This window comes from Camelus bactrianus, chromosome 1 (genome assembly GCF_048773025.1).
Source record: "Camelus bactrianus isolate YW-2024 breed Bactrian camel chromosome 1, ASM4877302v1, whole genome shotgun sequence".
In the NCBI taxonomy this organism is placed as follows: Eukaryota; Metazoa; Chordata; class Mammalia; order Artiodactyla; family Camelidae; genus Camelus; species Camelus bactrianus.
The window spans coordinates 9,807,793-9,829,262 of record NC_133539.1 but is presented as its reverse complement, the minus strand read 5'-3'; the positions used below and the strand labels follow the sequence as shown (position 1 = coordinate 9,829,262).

The following is a 21,470-nucleotide window of genomic DNA, read 5'->3' as shown; positions in this document are numbered from 1 at the left end:
CTACAACTTGATTTTTAAGAACTGCATAGTATCCCATTGCCTGAGGGTATTCCAGTTTATCCTCATTTTAATTTTTACTACTTATTTATTTTTTATACTGATTTTTAAAAAGAATTCTCAGTGGTCACATGTTGAGGCTGTTTTAAAATTTTGACCTTGGTGAAGAAAGTGCCGTGAAGAATACTGTTGTACACAGAGCTCTGGGTTAATCTCTGAAGACCACGTAAGGCAGTGTTTGAAGCATTTCATCATTTCGTCCCATTTCTATATACTTAGTCTACAGGAAGTTTGTTGGGTTTGATTCTGAAGGATTAGGGCAGTATTACCCCCAAAGATATTTTGTCCATCAGCCGTCATGTGGGATGCCCTGTCTGGTGCAACGTGGGCCTCACTGTGGTCAGGAGGCAGGCCGGGAGGAAGGCAGATGAGTTTTGGGGAACCTGGCATATTGGTCAGGTTATAGACTCAGCTGCTGAGACTGAGAGCCCCAACATCCCGTGGCTTCAATGAGAGGTTTATTCTCTCTCCTGTCGACAGCCCAGAGGTCCGCGGTCTGGCCTGGCAGGGTGGCTCTGCCTTGAAATCGCTCGGCTTTGACCTTGGAGTGTGTCTGCTGCAGCTGCCACCGCTCGGCCGCATCCAGCCGAGGCAAAGGGAACTGCCTGCCTGTTCTTCGTGAGGCCCATCAGGAAGCCACAGGCACTGTTTCTTCTCTTCTCTCATCTGCAGGAACTTAGTTCCACGAGCAGGTACCGCAAGGGAGGCTGGTACGTGTGGTCTCTAGCTGGCTGGCCAGCTAAAAGTAGCTAAAAGCTACTCCTGGGAAAGTACCGAGAGGCCCGAAGTGGTGTCTCCATCAGTTGCCGCGTCAGGCGATCGTGGAGCTGGTTTGCCAGGAGGAAGCCAGAGTTTCAGCAACATGACAGCCAGGAGGGCAATGTCATGGTGATGGAGGGCACACTGGTCCCAGCACCAGAGCCCTAGGATGCAGGCAGTGGCTCTGGGTCACTCATTGCCCTGCAGGATTTCGTAGCTGCCATCATCCTGCCTCTGCCCACCCAGGGGAAGTTCTGGAAAAGGAGTCAGTTTGCTGTCTGAACACTTGGAGGGTGACCAAGGAGTGGGCACCTGAGAGGGCTGTTGTCTGGACAACTCTGTTTTCTCTAAGGCCAGCAGGAGGGGAAATGTGGGGAAGAGCTGACCTGGGTTAAGGGGTAAATCAGGAGCACCTCAGGGACAAAGTGGGGAGGGGCACAGGGACTCACCTACGGTTAGCTTTGCCTGTTGGCTCCAGTGGTGGGGGACTGTGTGCCAGGACGTGGCCAGTGACGATCTGGAACAAGAGGGTGGGTGTTTAGTGAATGGTCTGGGCTCTGGGACCTGACCCACCAGCTGTCCAAGCACATGACCCTGAGCAACTCTCTAGAGCCCCGCAGTGTCCTTCCTCACTTGTGAAGTGGTGACGTCAGTCTCCCCCGAAACACAAGGCTGTTAGGAGGTTAAGTAAGATATACACGAAACGGCCTTGAAAGCTGCAGAGCATCCTTCAACTAACTAGGGCGTGTTACATCAGGATTAAAGGCACTTTACTGGGGAGAGACTTCCCTGGAGGACTTTGGGGTAAGTCAGTCTAATGATCAGGGCCCAGGGGTTCCGAATGGGCCCTTGAAGACAGATTTTGGCAGGCAATACTAGATGGACGTGGTCGCGTGACTACGACCTGTCAGATGCTGTTTAAACAGTGAATCCGTGGGGTCAGGTGGCCCAGAGAAGTCAGAGGCCATCAGGTCAGTAACTGAGCCATTCACTGACACCTCTATGCCCGTGCGGCCCGGTTCTAAGCTGTCAGCCTAGCCTCGCCCGCAGCAGCTCTGCAAGTGGGCACTGCTGCTTCTTCCACTGACAGGGAGGAGACCGAGCCTTGAAGGTGGGGCGCTTCATGGGTTGGACGCAGCAGAGGCTTGCATGGACGGACATCCTCCATGTGACATGCTCTTAGCCGCCACGCCTGCTGCTCCAGAGGGCAGGGCAGTCTGCGTCATGTCCCCTTTTGTGGAACTTCCTGTTGAATGAGTTTTGTAGAGTGGTTATTACCTGACTTGGTCACTCGACAGTCTGGGAAGGGGTTACCATCCAAGGGAAGGAACACACTCACTGGCTGTAAAGGTTCTAGTCCTATGGGGATGTTTTATAACCTGAAGTGCAGTGGCCACGGTGTACTAGGCATTGCTCCAGGCAACTTCTGGGTAACTGTAATCATCAGGGAAGCAAAAAGCTTTGTTTCCTTTGTGTTTGGCTCCCCCAGCCTGGCTGGAAGGGACTTAACTGACAGGACCAATGGGCAGAAGTCCAGCCAGAGCAGTGACTTCTAACATTTAGTGTACCTGCCCCCAGAACAGCTGCTCCCAGTGGGGAAGAAAACCCTGATTCTATTCTGGGCGGAGCTTCCTGGCCGCTCCTTGGTTGTGAGGACGTTCGTGGGGGTTGTGATGGCCAGCGGGCTGAGAAACCTATTCTGCTGCCTTCTCCTGTGAGGTGGACGGTTCTGCTCTGGACCTCTGCCCCTAGTTGGGTCGACAGAGTGGATGCTTGCTAGAGTAACTCCTTTTAGATTTTCTAGATTCTAGAATGGAGACAACTTTTTGGCCATAATCTCTCTGAAAGCCTTTAGAGAAAAATTACTGCCTTCACAGTTAGGACAACATGGAGGGCAGGGCTGTAGGACAAACCACTTTTGAGGTCAAGCCAAATGCACGTGACAGAAGTACTGTTAGAATAATCAGGTGAGTATAAACCAGCGCTGTTTTAAGAGCGCCAAGCAGCCCCAGTCACCTGGCTGATGTGGGACCTTAGGGCAAGCGATGGGGCTGGCCCGTGCGCTGCAGAAGCTGCAGGGAGCGAGCGGCAGGAGAGCAGGGCCAGCTGCCTACGTCTGACCAGCGTGGGCTCCGAGAACCACCTTCAGCGTCTTCTCTGACTAGAGATGGACACCAACAGGTGAAACTCCAGGACAGCCACCGGTTCGCTTTACCTTAACTCCACCTGTAGGCCCAGCCCCTCCCCAAGCTCTGGCCTCAGAGACAAAGGACGTGAGGCAAGATATACCAAGTACTTAACGGTGCTGGGCACAAAACAGTACCTGGAATAAATGTCAACTATTTTTCCTAAGGGATAGGAGCGTCCACAAATTCCTAAGAATAATCTACAGAAACTAAATTCCAAAGGGTCTTTTAAGTTTAAACTAAGGGTAGACACTGAAAGATATAAAAATAAGACTCCCGTATTTCCATTTTACAAGAAAATAAACCTAGTATATTCTGTTCAGGAAGCATTTTATTGTTGCTCCAAGCTTAAGAATTTTCACTGACAGAAAATCAACACTTTTAGGAAATCTCCCGCATTGCTCTGCTCAGCTTCTGAATCTTGGTTTTTGCAGACATATCAACATATTTCTCTCCAATACGGACAATCATTCCACCCATGATTGATGGGTCAGTCTAGGAGAGAAAATAGGTTGAAAATGTGAAAACACAATGCTATTTCACTAGTCAAAAGGAAAGATGAGAAAGTGCTCTGAAAAGTCTACGTGCTACATAATTGTAAGATGTGGTAATTACATCTAGAAAAAGACAGAAGTCAAATTGTCAATGGACTCTAATAATTTATATTGAAAATAAATATGTAGGTTCTACTATAGGTAAATTTTTATATACACAGATCTAATTTTCCACTTTCTATAGCCATTTTACGTGTTAAAGAACCTGAGGAAACACTGTACACAATTAAAAACCTACCTTAACTTCCAATTTCAAGACTTGGCCTTTACTTAGGAAGGTCTTCAGGACCGTTTTTAATTCAGTAAGAGTGGCTTCATCTAAAGGCTAGAAAAGGACAAAACACCCTTTAAATTTAGATAAAGCAAAACAGAAACTTACCATAGTAGAAGGAGAGAAAAAACATCCCTCTGGCTTACTTCACCAAGACAGGCCCTGTGAACTCCCGTGCCTGGGGACCCCCCGCGGCTGCACTGAGCGGTCACCATCGATACTGGTGCTCACACTGCCCACAAATGCCACTCCCTCCCCATCTCTGCTCTATGGTACCAGCAGCGCAACCCGGCAATGATTCAGGGGGAAAACCCCGAAGCTTGTAATGCCGGGGGATGCAGGCCGCTCCCCCGTGCCGCCCCCTTGGGTGTGGCCTGAGCCCGTTACTTCCTTGGATGAAAAGCTGCAGCCGACCTGGTTCTACGATCTGTGACCCACGGGTACCAGGAGCTCTGGCATGCTGCCCCCTTCTCTGAGGCTGAGAGTCTGCTGGCTGGCTCTGCAACCTGTTCATACAAGGATCACGAGTGCCCAGACTCTGTTCTCTCCCCTTGTCCCAACTTTTACTCCTGGTGGGACGACATGGTAACCATTGCTGAAGGAGCGGCCTGTTACCTGTCACCAATCCTACCTCACTACCCACACCTCTAAGAGTCCAAAAGCTAGAAAAAACCCTTTCCAGCTCTGCAAAGACCTAACAGTATGTTCTGGGGATGGCGGCGGTGAAAGGCTATCAGTGTTCAGTCAATCATGTGCTGAGGCTCTGAGGTTAGAGGACTCAGAATTACGTGCCACCTTCCATTTAGATGCGTACCGGGTGGTAAACACCTGTCTGCCAGGCGTGTTACACCACGGTCTCCTTCAATCTGGACAACCCTGGGAGGCCGGGAGTTATCACTCCCACTACACATGTGGAGAACTGAGGCTCACAGTGGTTAAGAAACCCACCTAAGGTCCCACTTAGAGCAAGAGAGGACTAGCGCCAATATTTGGAATCAGTCTATTTCTCAAGTCTGTTCCTTTAATCATTAATCAAGGTACACTTTTTTTTTTTTAAACAGTGGAAACTTATTTACCCAGGATTTTCAACATCAAAAGCACTAGGATCAATTGGTTTTAAAAAATTTTTACAAAAGCAAGCACTCTTAAAAAAAAAATCATGTCCTTGTAACCACAGAAGAATGGCTGGCATCAGTGCTTGGCCACAGGGATGGTGTGACTGTACCGTCTGGCTAGGGAAGCCGCGTCTGAGCTCCACTGTCGGGGAGGACCAGCGCGGCCATGCGGGGCTCGGGGGAACATCTGAGCTGTGAGGCTTCTCAGCCAGGTATGTGCTTTGGGGGCACCAACTACTGAACTACAAGTGCACAAATATGTACTATGTGCTAAAAGGTCTCTTCGAAATTGTGTTCTTCTGGAAAGTCAGAAATCTCTCAAACACTAGCAGTATTAACCCAGGTGAGATCAGGTGCTGTGTACCCCAAGTAAATCTACCGTGCTCTACTGACAAGTCCCAAGGCTGTCTTCCCGTACTGGCTGAACTACAGTGAGAAGAGAAGACGTATTTAAGACAGCAAGGAAATGAGCTGTGAGGAGGCAGTGCCTGAGGACCCGAGGAACGTGGACCTTTGAGAGAGGCCTGTGCTCAGATCCTAGTCCCACCTTTTGTGGGCTCAGGCATGCAACTCCATCTCCATGGGCTGCAGTTTCCTCATTGGTAAAATAAGGATAATTACACTTCTGCTTCACACAGACCTCTGATGTTAAATAAAATAATAAATTATAAAGTACTCAGCCTATGGTAGGTTCCAGTCAATGGTGGCTGTTATTACAGTCAACTTCAGCAAGTCAGCAAGATCAAAGGGCCCAGCCACCTCATCCTTTCCCATTCATGACCACAGAAGATGAGAAACCCACTTCAGTAAACTACTTAGTATGGTATTTACAGAATAACTCAAACCTGTAGTAGACTGCAAACCAGTATTTCCCAACACATTTTGACCCAATCTACAGTCCTTATGAATAATTGCTGGTTAAGGAAGCACTAAGAAGACACATGCTGGTCCTTCCAAAGCAGTTCACAGAAACTGGTATAAATGAAGCAAACCCCCGAATGACAAGCCACCTTCCCAATTTCTTGATTTTAGCCTGCTTTTTTTTTTTTTCTTTTTTGGTTCTGCGAAATGTGACACATGGAATGTCAAGGCAAATGCAGCACCAACAGCTTATTACTTACAGACGCAGTGGTAACCATGCAAGGTACTTCTCCGCGGTGGACGCTCATCATGGTGGAGAAGGCAGAAATGACGCCAGGGGTGTTGCTCAAGCGACCATTCTCAGCAAGCAAGTCTGGGAAAGTAAAGATATCTCACTTATGTCAGGTTATTCATGAAATATTATATTCACCTCAAAAGCAAACTTAGATTTGTGGCTTTAAAATACTATATTCAATGTATTTTAAGAATGTGAATGGAGAAGATCCAACTTGTTATTTAAAAAGTATATTCAATGTTAAAAAAAAAAAAAGAGAGACTGTGCTGACAAGCATTTAAATTTGTAAGGGGGTGTGTGTCACACAAATCTGGAACAGATTTCTTGATCACAGCTTGCAATCTGATTTTCATTTTTATGCCAGATTCCAATGTTGGCTACAAATTCTCAAAATTAACTAACACACTGTCTACATTCACAATACACTTTTTTTGGATTCTGAGTGACCATAGGATTTGAAAAGCAATCCAAAGGTACCAAAGACTGCAAATGTCTTCAAGGACAGAGGCACAGCCACTGGCTACAAACCATTTTTCTCTTCTTGGTATGAATCCCACTGGTCTCCTCCATGCGTTGCAACTACTGACTATGCAATCAGACATTCCTACATCTTAATATCCTTTAGACAGTGCTCCTCAAACTTCAGTGTGCAAACAAGCCACTTGGGGAGCTAGTTTAAATGCAGATTCTGATTCAGCAGGTTGGGAATCCCCGAGATTCTTGACTATCAAAGGCAGGTGATGCAATATTCCTGGTCCACGGACCACAGTTTCAGGAGCAGAATTTTCAAAGATTTCAGTAAAAAAGCTCTAATACTTACTGATCAGATTGGACGTGAGGGGAGAAAACCTCTCTTTTGCTGACATGTCATTCAGGCTTTTCACTTTAATGGAACGCTTTACATAGGGATTCATAATAGAAGCCGCCATTTTGGGTTCCTTCAAGATTTGCTAAAAGTACCAAAAAATAATTTCTTAAACTCTTGAGAGCATAAATGATCCCAGCTGCCACACACATACCTTCTTAAGAATCATGCATTTCATGAATGAAATTAGCACTCTCAAAGCACATAAAGAAAAGTTTATAATCAAATAATTTTCTCTGCCTTTAAGAATGCACCACAGATGATTTTACACAGGAAACTATTTCTCGAAAATATTTAAAAACACTTTTATGAAGTTTCTTACATTTATTTTTGCTTTTCAAGAGAGATTATAAAAAATTAAGCAGTCAGAAGATTCAGTTCACTGTATATTTTAATGTATCTACTGCGAGTAATACTGTAATCACCCCATGGTCAGAGGATGCTAGTGATGCCCACACTCCAGTGCAGACCTAAGATGCTCTCACTGCAGAGGCCTCCTTGCCTCTTCCTCAGCATGGGGGCCTCTCCGTCTCAGGCATGGATTCTGTCCTGCCTCTCAGAGCTCAGGGGAAACCACCCAACACTGTGAGAGAACTCTTGGTGCTTCCAGAGCAGCCTCAGTCAGTCTGCTAGGAAAAATGGACAAAAAAATGCGAGTGCAGGTCCTATGAGAGAGACCACTTTGTTTCCGTGAGGTTAAAACATAAATGTCCGGTCAGTGACAAAGTGCAGCTTCTGGCACGTGGCTCCCCTGAGTGTGGGGCCAGGGTTCCAGTGAACAAATGGCTGTTTTCATTGGGTATCTTTCAGTAACGCACCTCAATCAGCCTCCTAGTCACCTTGTGAGCACCCTCTCCCAGGCTCCTGGCCAACGTCCATCTATGATCCAGGCTACTTGCCTACACTGCCATCTAATGCTAAAACTTCAAGGTGAGTGGCCCCACAGAAACAACATTTTTTCATAAAAATTGCTGGCTAATACTAACTAAAAGCATCCTGGGTTTGAATTGACCAGTTTTTTATGTTTCATATCTGTTTCTGCTGCATCATCCAGTGGACAGTTAGTGACATCTGTGTAGCGTCACACTTTCCTCTCAACGCCAAAAAATGGCTAATTTTCACTTATAAAGAGTCTTAAGGTAATAGCCTCCTTTTTTATGTCTCCACATCTAAACTGACTTCCAGGTTTTAATCAAACCCTGGTCTAATGTCCACAACCCAGGTCATTCTCTCCTTCATGAACACCACTGTTTAGATTTAAAATGGGTATAAGTGGCAAGTAGCGGGCAGTAATTACCACCTCCAAAAAACTGCTACTGCTACCCCCTCCCCTAGGTCTCTCCAACAGTAAGGCCGTTGGTTCTGTGAGGATCATAAACAGTTGATCGGACCAACCAAGATGGGAAGCATTATCTGCAGAGATAAACTGGACGGAGGAAAGAATGCAGAGCTGACACCAATGTCTGTTAGGACAAAAGTCCCAATAAAAGTTCAAAATAAAAAATGATCAAAACATCTAAGTATTATTCTATACAACTAGCCTGTGAAGGTTTTTGCCCCTCTTCACTATAAGATTAAAAAAAATCTTTAGAAATAAGTAAATTAAAAATGACAAGAAATTCTTAAAACTTAAAATGAAAAAGCCCACAACTTTCTCGAGAGAGAGTATATACTAGCTGTGCCTCCCTCTTTAATGCAGAACTGACTGCTAGAGGCGGTGACCCGGAAGTGAAAGGGGAGGAAGGAGCAAAACATGGGACAAACGTGCAGGACCTTGTTAACTGGAAAATTCAGAGAAAACTGCAGAGGAGAGTCTCCTGTGTAAGTTACACTGCAGCTTTTGTTAATTCCATTCATCTATTCCTTTCATGTTTTAAGAAAAAAAAAATCTAAAAGTAAAAATAAACTTTCCCCTGTAGCCTCCCAGTCTTTCTTTGTTGGTTCTCTATTGTCACGAAGCCCCTGCACCCCGACTAATTTTCCAGCCCAGCATGCTCTGCTCATTTCCCCCTCAGATCCTGGGAGTAAAGTAATAATTGAAACCAAGGAAGGGCTTCATAAGGAAAACAAATTCCCAGTAAAATAAAATCATAATATTTTGTAAAGACTATTGTGGAAATATCTGGAATGTAAGCATAGATTTTTTTAAAGGTGACTTTTGAATTCTCTTTGGAAATGGCAGTATTTCTTAAGTTACCATCTTAAATTGGGTTCCTAATATTAACATCCACATATGCATCTGTTTGTACCTATCGTACAATAAGTTTGGAATAATAGCACCCAATATTATTACTATAAACAGGATCACGAAAAGTTTTTTCTTTTTCTCTTAGGATAAACCCCATTAGGGATGCATAGTCAAGTATCTCAGGAAAACATATACAATGAGAACAATAAGCAATGAACAGGAAAGCTGCTTACTGCTACTCTCAGCAATTCCTTTTCCACTTGCTCCAGTTTATTCTGTTTAGATGCAGCAGAATAGAGAGCGGTGGCATAGCGACCTTCGATACCATGTATCTGAACAGGTGGCTTTAAATAAAGGCGGGGTAGGAGAGGAAGAGAAAAGAAAAATTAGGTTAGACATTATGCCATCAATAGCAAGATAAAAGATTTTAATTTAAAAAATACATCTTTTATAGCACAAAACAGTTTAAATATATCTTCAAAGAGCTACCCCAGATGACAATTCTCATACAAGTTCGGGGTGTTTCCTCGGCCAGGTCACCCAATCTTCACGCTCCCAATTCTTCATCTTAAAATGAGGGGCTTAGGAAACACGGTATCTAAAGTTCCTTTCCATTCTATCTATAATTCAATTACGTGAATTTTGAGATGAGCTTATGCTTCCTTTAAACTCAGTTAACTATTCAGTTCCAAGTTGGAAGGCTTTAAATACTGATCAAAGGCAGTTCTGAACATGTTAAAGCCAGGAAAACAGGTGTTTATGAAATGTATACAAGCATACTTTGATACATTTCACAGTGATAGTAATACTATAAATTTCCCTTACAGAGCGTCCCCATCAATGTTCAGTTTAATGGAGCCCTTTAGCAACTTACTAAGTGCCTGATGCTTGAGTTAATTTTTACAATGAACTGTAGGCCCCTTATAACCACACTACCATCAGTGTATGACTACATGTACCTAGTGGTACTGTAAGATTGTAGTGGAAAAGCTTAGGCTTTGAATGAGAAAGATTTAGTTTCAGCCCAGTTCTAAGACCAAACCGAATAACCTTGGGCAAGTTTTCCCAAAGTTTGTTTCCTCTTTTGTAAAATGGGAAGACCAGCTACTTTCCATCACTATTATCTGGTTTTAAGAAATTCTCATACTTCAAAGGTTATGGATGGGCCTGTCACACAGCAGGCTTTCAACATTATTCAGTTCCGTAGCCCCCAACACATATCACATTTTGGGAACCACAAATCACGCAGGAAGGTTTAGGTAGTAACTGTTCAAAATCCATGCCCTAAGTGTATTGCTGTCTGAGTCAGACACATTCATCTACTTGACAACTACAAAAGAATAAGCTGACATACCCTCACAAGCTTGGCAAACGGCCTGACCACAGATGTACTGAAGCATCGCACCTTTAAAACAAAAAGAGAAAGTAGATCAAGTGAGATTACTTGAAAGATTTCTGCATTTAAACCAATAATAAAAAATGTTAAATGTGACTTCTAAATGATTAGCTTTTTATCTTCCTTTCTATCACAACACAGATTACCTGAGAGTGAGCTGCTTTTTATAACCTAGAAGTAAATCTCCCCATTGAGAATCATTCCAGGTTGCTTGGGAAAGTGCCTTCCCACTAACTTCCTAGTTTACTAGGAACAGGCTGAGGCTAGCACACCCATATGAGAGAGAAGACATTAAATTCGACGAAATATGTCTTTTAAAAAAATTTTAACAAGATTTTGGGCATTTATACTATCATCCTCGAGCATGATTTTAATAAAAAGTGGGAGGATTCCAGGTATGATCTGCAAGAGATGTACCTCCTTAGAATCCAAATGCTATCTGAAAATAAAAATTAATTCTTTGGTTACCGCAGAAGTATGATGTGAGAACAGGCCCCAGTTCTGAAAGATGGTATCTTGTCTATCAAGATACTCATAGTTCAAAAAGCACCTGCAAGGGCCCAGGTCACCTTCAAATAGCTGCAGCTCTGGGGTGTACTATACCGGTTGTGAGGATTAAAAGACTCTGTAACACTTAGGGAAAGTTTAAGGAAGCTGTAAGGTGTCGTGATATGTAAAGCATCGCGTTGACATGCAGTATAAACAGCACGACTTTCCCCCCCAACTTTATCTTCTGTGTGATTCTGTGAGTTTGAATCTCAGCCCTACCCCTTACTGTCTGAGGAGCCAAAGACAAGTCGTTTTGACTTCGGTCTCATTTTCTTTGTAAAAATGTGAAATGTGCTTTACAAATACCCCTTAGCATTATTGGTGACCCCTGACAGGCTTGATCACAACGACAGATTCCCTCTTCAGTGTCCCTCAAACCAGCTGCTTCCCGGGGCTGTGCTCGGAGGACGCTAAGGTCAGTCCTGCGCGCAGCCTCACGCCCACTTGCCCGCCAGCGACCCGAAGGGAAAGCGAGGCCGACGGAGCTGCCCGGCGTCTCCCCGACTCGCCGGGCCGCACGACCTTGAACGGCGGCCACGCTTCCCCAGCTGCGACCTCGAACCGTGGCGCTTAGCGTCTGGTACGGGTCACCCCCAGGAGGAATCCTCCCGCAGGCTTCCAGGACCGCGGTTCTCTCACCTGCCGGGACAGCCCGGATACTGCTGGGGTGGCCATCATCTCCTGGGCGGCTGTAGGTCAAACCCGAGTTGACGAGAGAGACCGGGAGCGCACGCGTACGTCAGCGTAGCCCCTCGGTCCGCTGGGAAATGTAGGCCTAGGTGGTGAGGACGCATGCGCAGGATCTCTTTTAGGCTGGGAGTTGTAGTCCTTAGAAATCGGTTGTCTGGGCTCGACCCACAGGACTGGGGGTGGGGCTAGTGGGCTCGTACAGCACCGGGAAATGAAATCTTTTGTTACTGATGCTTCTCATTGTGGAATGGATTTATTGTCCCTAGTTTTAAATTTCCATTTAGTTAAGTACGGTGGCATTTGTTCCGTTTCACGTGCATCACTAGCACCACTAGCTCGTTTACCCCTTCTTTCTACCACGCCAAGCGCGGTAGTCTAAATTGCGTTGTGTATGTGTGTGTATAAATTATATATTTATATTTATACGAGACTTACAGCGCCAGCAGCGGACGCTAAGTACCCAGTAGCCGGGTCGTCACTGCTCCTCCATACCTCTATCCCACCTTCACCTGAATATAGCACTGATCTCTTGGTTTGTGCAAATGTGTGAGGTTCTGGTGCTTAAATACTTGCTTTGGAGTAGAACAGAGGATTATCCGAGAATCAGACCCAAAATAGACCTGGGGTTTGAGCAAATGTGACATTGAAACTGAGAATCCAACACTAGCTTTGGCTAGTTCGTCTGCATTCTTAAAAACAATCTATTTTCAACCTATTTTCCCCTAAATGGATCTCACTCTAATTTTCTCTTCTGTACAGAATTGGCTGGCAGAGCACAGATTGGAGTTCCCTGGTTGCAGTAATGGGGTCCTGTGGTCAATTAAAAAGTGGTTTTCTGCTCAGATCTATTATAGACACACAGATTAAGTAATTAATTTACCCTTTCCTAGTGCAATTTTCTCATCATTGTAATAAACTTGTTAAATTGCAGAAAAGTAGAAAAAATGTAATTGCCCTTGTCACCACTTAGAGGCAGCTGTTGTCAATATTTGGTGTGTTGTCCCATTATTTTTTCAGATAGTAGCCTGAACTGCTCAGACTTGAATCCCAGTCCTTTTGTTTTCCTTGACCCAATTATATAACTTCTCTGTGCTTCAATTTTCTTATATATAAAATAAGTATTAGAGTAGCACCTGCCTTTTAGATTGTTAGGGAAAATAAGGAAGCTATTTTTATATGTAAAGTATTTAGAACAATTGCCTGACAGACTGGCACTCAATAATATTCTTTATTTTGTGTTTGTTTTTATTATGGATATGGACTCACTATCTGAACATAATTTAGTATTTTGCCTTTTTCCTTTAAACAAGGAAAAAAGATACTAAATTATGTATAGTTTGTAAATGCATGCTTACAATATTAGGATATATCCAAGTTATAGAATTTTCACAAACATCATTTTACTGCTGCAGAATAATCCATCAAGTGGATATTCTGTAATTTCATTAATCAATAATTTTTGAACATAATTCAGATAGTCTCCTTTTTTTGTGAGTGCCATTTTAAACAATGCTGCATCTCTTGAGCGTCTTTAGACATAAATTTTTTTTCTTCATACTTAGGATAACTTCAAAATAGATTTCCAGAGCTGGTACCACTTGGTGAGAAGGTATGAGCCCTTTAAAAGTCGTTGATGAATGAGGCCATGCTGCTTTTCAAAACTTTTAACCAGTTTACCCTTTCACTAGGAGTGCATGCAAACCCTTGTTTTACTTCCCCCTGCAAACTATTTTCCGAGGCTGTTTTCAAATAAGTCTAATGGAAAGTATATTCATTACGTGACACATTTTACTGAGCACCTGTTACGTGTAGGCAGCTCTTCTATGCCCTTCTGGTGCCCTGAAGGTACAGCAGAGTACATGACAAAGGGCTTGCCTTTATAGACCTTATATTCTATGAGAAATCAAATCACAAACCCATGTCTCCTAGTGTGTAGGTGTTATTAGATGTAATACAAGTCAAAAATTCTGAGCCAGATACTCTTGGAAAATTCTAGACTCTCTATCACGCTGATAAATAATTATAAGTAAGCTGTAAGGCTGGACAGCAGCAGGGAGGTTCCCTCTATCTGCTTTGTGTTTACCCCATCTCACCGCAACCTTCCGCATGTTGCCGAGATAATAGTGTGTGGTTGTTTGAGTTTTTGAGTTTATCAAGTGGTTGCGCACATCTGGTTTCATTTTTTTTGAGGGGGTAATTAAGTTTACTTATTTACTATTAGTTTTTTCTTTAATGGAGGTACTGGGGATCAAACCCATGACCTCATGCATGCTAAGCATGCGCTCTACCACTGATCAATACCCTCCCCCCTTTGGTTTCATTTTTATTTTGAGTCTCAGGATAACTTAAGATGCAGGTAGTCTGGTACTCACCTACTTTATCGGTACTGAAACTTCTTGGATCCTGCATAGGCAGCTTATCTAGGAAATGGCAGTTTTGGGTCTCAGGATGTATTTCTAGGCATGAGATTTTGATGCCAGTGGACGCTGCTTATATCTTGGTGATTTGGGCGATTGGAGAAACACAGAAGCCCTGAATGAAGCCTGATGCCTCTGCAGTCAAGCCTCCCTTAGCCTGCTCTTGGATTCCTGGGTGTCTGCTGAGATCTCAGCATAGGCGAAGCCCAGCAATGACAGGTGAGGGCCTCAAAAGTGAACTCTCAAGAGGGACCAGCTGACAACAATTTCCTAGACGTGGGGCTGTCTTAGCTTCTGCTATGCACAAATAGAGAATATGGAAAGAAAAAGAGAATTTTGTCTGATAGAAGAAATGATAAGACTTAGCACTTTACTTTTATAGTGCTTTCCTCCTGCACAAACTTAAATTGTTTTAAAAATAGTTATCTTAACAGCTGAGGCTGATGGAGTCAAAGGGATTTGCCCAACACCACAGCCTACAGCTACAGTGGTAGCGAAACCCAGACATCAAATCTCAGCTCTTCCGTTTTATGCTGACTTTCCGTTCAAAACAAATATTTCTCACTGTTTTATTTTCTCTAGAAAGGCACCATATGCTGGCATGAAAAACAGCACTGTGGTGTCATGAGACCCTCAATTGCACGTGCTTTAAAAAAATAAAGTGATTTTCCCTTGACCCAGAAAGAACCCTTCTGGAACTGAGAAATCTGGATGAAGGTTAATGTGTAAAATGTTCACTGCACTCACTTTAAAACAGCAAAAAATTGGAAACAAATATCTGAGCATAAGAGAGTGGTTTTTAAAATGGAACGTTGTGCAGCCATTACCATGAGATGCTCAAAAAGTGTTTAGTGACATAAAAAATATTTAATGACACTGAGGGAAAAATTAGAAGCCACATTCTGTACTTTTCTATAATGAACATGTGTCGCTACCATAATCAGAAGAAAACAAACAAAGCATAAATACAAAACAGAAATAGACTCATAGACCTAGAATACAAACTTGTGGTTGCCAAGGGGGTGGAGGGTGCGAAGGGATAGATGGGATTTCAAAATTGTAGAATAGATCACCAAGATTATATTGCATAGCACAGGGAAATATACACAAGATCTTATGGTAGCTCACAGAGAAAGGAATGTGACAATGAATATATATATGTTCATGTATAACTGAAAAATTGTGCTCTACACTGGAATTTGACACAACATTGAAAAATGATTATAAATCAATAAAAAAATGTTAAAAAAAAAAAGAAGAAAGCAAACAAAAAGAGATGCCATGGTCCTGTTACTTGCTCTGTGTCCCGAAAATGACAGATGTATTCACGCCCAGCTTCTAATGTTGGGGGTGATGCTTCGAGTTGACAAATTCCATGAAGGCTCAGGCTCCAAAGTTGGACCAAAGGACTTCTAAGTTTTCTCCTCAATATTAGCTTTAACTAGACATTTTCTTTAGCTTTGCAGAATACATACCAAGGTTAGTATCTTCAGGGCAAAGGATGTTAAGATTTTCCCTATGAATTTTGTTACACTGAAAGGACCTGGGAAATGTTTGCATTATTCTTGTATTTATTTATCTTGGCATGAATTCCACAACAAATTCCTCTTTCTTTTAGTTCTTTTCTCCTCTGAGTTTGTTTTGAGAACTGTACGTGGATCCTTTGTTGGAGACCGGAGCCACTTGCTGCCTTGGGGACCCAGGCTGGCAGCCCTGGTTTAGAACATCACATGTAGCTTGTCTTTTTGTTTAAATCTTAAGAATGGGAAAATGGCTTTGGAAAATAGCGCCATATCCATGGCGCTAAAGGGGGTTTTAGGCCAGTCCCACCAATCAGCAGAGGCCCCTGGGCTGGAACTGATCTGGCTTTGAACAAGAGAAAATGTTGAAGAAATTGGACTATGGGACCCCAGCTGCTGTTACCATATGATTTTAAACTGTTTATCTTTGGGGTCTGATGCATTTGCCTCAGAGGAAAAGGGTGAATAAACATGTAAAAAATGGCTTAGGGATATTTTTGAGTCTTTGGAGAAAGCTGCATTAGGTGGGTCTACAGCACAGACCACCAGGATCTGAAGGCGACAGAGGGAGGGCCAGGTACTGTGGGAACCGGTACCCCTCCCTGAGCACTGGCACCTTCTCTCCCCTTCTCCACGCCAGCGATTGTGCCTACCCTGAAGCTTCACCTACCCGGCGCTCAAGGTCACTGCTCGCGCTCAGCCTGGTCCGGGTTTCTGAAGCATCGTCCTGACACTAGGGGGCGCCATCTCATCACGTTGTAAACTCAGCTTCTGGCCTTGGAATCAATTTCCTTCTAGAGCTTTCCCCATTCAAACCTCTATATCAGAGCCCACACAGGCAAGTAAGAGTCAGAGTATTGTAAGCCTGACAAACAGATTCCCGAGTGATGCTCTAATCCAGGTTCCTTGTGTTTCGGGGCTCAGAGGGGTACAGTTTCTCGTTCCTGTCACACAGCCTCAGTGCGCAAGCCAGTATTAGGACCCCCGGGAACTCCCCCTCCTAACGTGCTTGCTAGTGGTCACCTTCCCCGCCTCCCTCTCAGCCCTCCCACGTCTCTCAGCAGGTTTGGTACTTGCCTCCGCAGGCTCTGGAAAAGATGGCCCCTGGGTTAGAGCAGACCGAAGTCTTTCTTGTCAAAGTCCTTTTTCTTTCTGGGTTTTGGGCAGTTCAGGGAAAAGCTATACCATTCAATGGGTCCCCTGTCCCGGGAGATGGTAATGAAAGAAGCAAGGAGCACATGATAGATGCAGAACATTCTAATGTTTGTTGACTTGGTAAAAATGTGGCTGTAAATTAGGAAGAGCGGTGCCAACAGTGAACAGTACATGTTTGGGGACCTTTCTGATGTGAGGAACACCCTGAGGCTCCCAGCTCCTAATTGCCGGTCCTGCCGGAGCCCTGAGGTCCTGCGGTTGGTCATTATCTGCTGTGCCTGCAGACATAGGTGCCAGGCTCGGCAGCCCCACGGCCCAGGGTGGGAATCCCAGCCCTGCCACTCACCAGCTGTGTGGCGGGGCCAAGTCCCCTCCCTAACCACTGTGCCTCAGTTTCCTTACCTGGAGATTGGAGATAGGATCTATACGGATCGTGTGACTTAATGCCTGTAAAGCATTGGCCACAGTGCCGGCACCGAGTCAGTGCCCCATGAAATTGAACTGTCTGTCATCTCCTCCTCAAGACCATCTCCCTAAACATCGTCTTTCTCTAGAGGCAGGAGGGACCTGGATTATTCTTTATTATGGAATTTTAATTCTTATGTTCATCTCCTTCTTGAGCCATGGCCCGGAACGTGGAACAGAGCTTCATCGCGTCTTCTGAAAGCTGGGAAGTGGTTATTGCCAAAAACTAGCCCCTTTTCGAAGGAGCTCGCCTGCAGGGGGAGCGGCCGCAGCTGGTGAGTCAGAACTGGGTCTTCTCATCTGGGAGTTTACAAGACAAGACAGACTAGTGGTTTTAGAACAGTCACCTCTCAGGATATACTGGTAAACAAGAAAGCACTGAACACTGTTTACTTAAAAAAAAGGAGTATGGATATTTGCTGCGAGTAAAAATGTGAGAACAGTGGAGGCTTTGCAGGAATTTGTGAAAAAAGGAAATTATAGGATAAAATAAAAAAGTATACTTTTTCCTTTCACACAGTTATTTAGCTGTTGTAAAAGGGAAAGTAAAAGTCAGGGCAAGGAATGCGTACAGACAGGAGGGGAGGCGCTCCCAGAACAAGGACAGTGTGTGGTGCAATGGGATTTTGAAATACCCAGCAGAGAGATGGGGTCATCCTGGATTCCACAGTGAGATGCACCGCCCGAGAAAGTGTTGATGAAACCTGGTGGCAGACTAGTCACTGTGTCATTTTTATCAGTAAAGGAGCATACAGGGTGGAATGCTTGCTTTGAGGTTCTGGGTAAATCAGGCTGGAGCTCTGTTTGGAATGATGCAGTTTAGTACAAGGAAGATGGATTTGGACAAGGGCGAGCCCAGTGGTCTCAGCCCATCTCACAGAACCAAGAACCTGGGACCCACATAGACGAGGTGACTTGAGAGTAAAGGAAGCTTTTTCCACCCTTGAGTGTAAAGGTAGCCACCATTTCTGTAGCAAATGAATTAGCATGACCTTGCAGATGGCCCTCGTGACCCAAAAGTGATAAAGCATACTGAGGCTTTTCATTTTGCTGAGTACCAGGGAAGGAAGAGCAAAACGGAGTCGGTGTTGCGAAGAGAGCTCTCGAAAATGAAGCTGGGAGGCCATTTGGAGAGGGTGACCTATGTACATCTCAGCCTGGATGGAATCTGACCTTTGACTTGATCTAGTCATCCAGAGGGTCGACAGTCTATCTACTTATCAGACCCCGACCCTAAAACAGATTGTGATTCTTTAAGGACAAATAATTTCTGACTTGCGTCAGAGCCAATCACATTTCTCCCCCAGCAACTTTTAAACACCTCATGGCTTTTTGTCTTTATAAACCCCTGACTCTTTCTGAGTTACCCAAATCTGTGTCTCCCGAATTGCAATTCTTATGACCCCCAAATAGACTCTTTTCTTGTTTGCAGCCTCCTGCATCATCATTATTTTTGGTGGGGGGGAGACTGGGCTGATGACATATTTCTGTGGGTTTTTGATTCTATGTGTAGAATTGCAAGGCTGGATAAAAGCACTGTCTATTTTGTTTTTAAGCAATGAGGGAGTTATTGGTGGGGTGATCTTCAGAGATTAAGGCCAAATCGGCAGGAACACAGAGTAGTTCAGTTCATTTATAGTGTATGGTTTGAAGTGGGATAGAGGATCATCCCCTGATTCACTCACTCATTCTTTTGGACATGAATCCATTTAACAAATATTCACTGAATGTTAGAGATCATGATGCTGCAGGGAATGAAGGCAACTAAGACAGACCCTGCCTTCAAGGAGATGCTGCCATTTCTCTTTGAATCAGTTTTTCACTTTCAAAAATCACCTTTCCTTTGTAATATATATTGGAGAAGAAATTGGTATGGGTGTTCAGCTAAAAAAATCTAACTTAATTGCAACATAATTTTATAAACTCTGGGCTTTCTTGACATCTTTACATTTGTAGGAATTCCTTCTACATCTGAGCTCCTAAGAGACAGCAAGCTCCTCTTCTCATATCTTCGCAGCTAACTGAAACAACGAAAGGGACAGAAATGATAAAAAAATACAAGTCATTCGAATTGGCAGAGCATCACTGTATGGTTATCAAAGTGGTTGTTCATCAGAAGTAAAGTCAGTGCCATCTCGACAGCACTGGATCAAATTGGTCCACTTTTGATGATGACCCGAGGACCAGTGTTCTTTCTTCTTGTGATCTGTGATGGTGCTGTGCACCCTGGAATCAACAGACTTCATGTAATACAGGTTTGCTGACATTCTTGAGGCATGGGAATTCTCCTTGTTTGTGTTCCACGCCAAAGGTTTCCCGAGAGAACATCTTAGAAGCAGCCTTTCATGGTGGTAGCCATCAATCTTGGCTGCTGATTGAAATCAGTTGTAGGACTTAAGAAACTACAGATGTCTACTGAACACATATGAATTACAATCTTCATGTACACTTTATTTTTAATTAATCATTGAGCTTGAATGTTCAATGATCAGACAGGGGTTAAATAAATTGTAGTATGCCTATGAAGGAATATTATCCACCATTTAAAATTATGGCGAGGAAGAATTCGCTGAGATGAGAACATATTCGTAATGCATTGTTAAGTAAAAAAAAGCAGGTTGAAAACAGTATTCAGTGTATAATATGATGATATTTTTGTTAAATAATCATGTATTTGTATGCATCATACAAAAAGCCAGAAGGAACCACACAAATATGTCCAAGGTGGTAACGTCTGAGTACTGACTTTTGTTTGTCTCTCCCATAGTGCTTTTCTGTGTTTTCTAAGTTTTAAGCATCAATCTTATATTGCTTTTGTACTGGGGGAAAATTCCTTCACCGTTAATGGTTTCCCCATTAGGAACAACAAGATGAGGAGGAGCAAAGAAACTAGGTGACCTGACTGCCTCATTCATTCATTCAATTATGATTTCCATCTAGCCTTTAAAATTTTTCCATTAAAATTATTTAATCTGTTTTCTACTTATTAAGGAAAAATGTCTTAAGCACCTGCTGCTGCATGGACAGTTTTAGGCACTTGGTGTGCAGAGGTTCGGCTCTCTCAAATCCAGCAGGCTGAAGAGGCTGTGCAGAGCTTGTGGAAATGTGGATTCCCTTCCTGGAGACCCCACTGATGTAGACTTTGGCGAGGGGAGCTGGGAATTTCCTATTTTAAACAAGTGCCCCATGCGTTTCTGATACAGACTCTCTGGTACCACCTTTTGAGAGCCTGTGAGGAGTGGGCGCTTGAACTTAAATCACTTGAAGTCTAAAGATGATCAAAATGGTTCATGTGAAAACCTGGACTGTTGGTTCCATTATGGAATCTTAACTAAGTTCCCCCAGGATGTCCTTGGACCCACATTCCTTTGCTGAGTTATTTTAGAATGTGACATGTGTAAGTGGGATGACATTCAAAAGACACCCAGCCAGGTTGCCAGCTTCCTTGAAGGTCATTAGATGTGGCAAACACCTTCCTTCCTAAGGACAGTCAGAGAGCCACAGTGCGAGAAGTCATAACAATTGTGACAGCAACCACCACTTAGTAAGTGCTTAGTCCGTGTTGGGCGCTTGTCTAAGCACTTAATATTCATTCGCTCATTGAATCCTGTGAAAAACCCATAGGTACCTATAGATAAAAGAATCGCCATTTTACAGATGAGGAAACTGAGGTTTTAGAGAGATGAATTAACATGCCTGAGATCACATGGCCAGTCGGTTGGCTAGTCTCCAAGAGAGCCTAGGCTCAACTGCTATATTACCCAGCCTCAAACTTGACCAGTGGCCGCTGTGCAACCAACGTGAGACTGCCCCTGGGGCTCCAGAGCAGTGCCCACCCCGCAGCTTGCTGCCCGGCAGCCTGGTTGAACATATTCGGGTGTGAAATTATTATTTAACTTCAACCTTCGAAAACTGTGTCCTTCATGGTCGCAGCCAGTACAAAGTTAAAACACTTGACAAAATGCATAAAACACAGCCAGCAGCATATTTCCAAATCACGTTGTAAGCCAGGCAGCGTTCTCTTAAAATACATTCTTAGGGGCAAAGCCGTTAAGTGAACTTCCACCGAAGTCTGTGGACCGGGGTGTCCCTTTAGCCGGGGAAAGCTGGGGATTTTGGGAGACCAG

The 21,470-nt window shown here is 43.9% G+C and overlaps 1 protein-coding gene across 1 annotated transcript; it reads right to left on the bottom strand.

The window, feature by feature from the left end:
• Positions 1 to 3,315: 3,315 nt before the first annotated feature.
• On the bottom strand, positions 3,316 to 11,846 carry ATP5PO (ATP synthase peripheral stalk subunit OSCP). Its single transcript, XM_010956540.3, has 7 exons — positions 11,736 to 11,846; positions 10,506 to 10,556; positions 9,385 to 9,495; positions 6,919 to 7,048; positions 6,064 to 6,176; positions 3,795 to 3,881; positions 3,316 to 3,497 (listed from the first exon to the last, which is right to left on the bottom strand). The coding sequence occupies exons 1-7, from the start codon at positions 11,772 to 11,774 to the stop codon at positions 3,384 to 3,386; spliced, it is 645 nt and encodes a 214-aa protein (XP_010954842.1). The 5' UTR covers positions 11,775 to 11,846; the 3' UTR covers positions 3,316 to 3,383.
• Between the last annotated feature and the right edge of the window lie 9,624 nt (positions 11,847 to 21,470).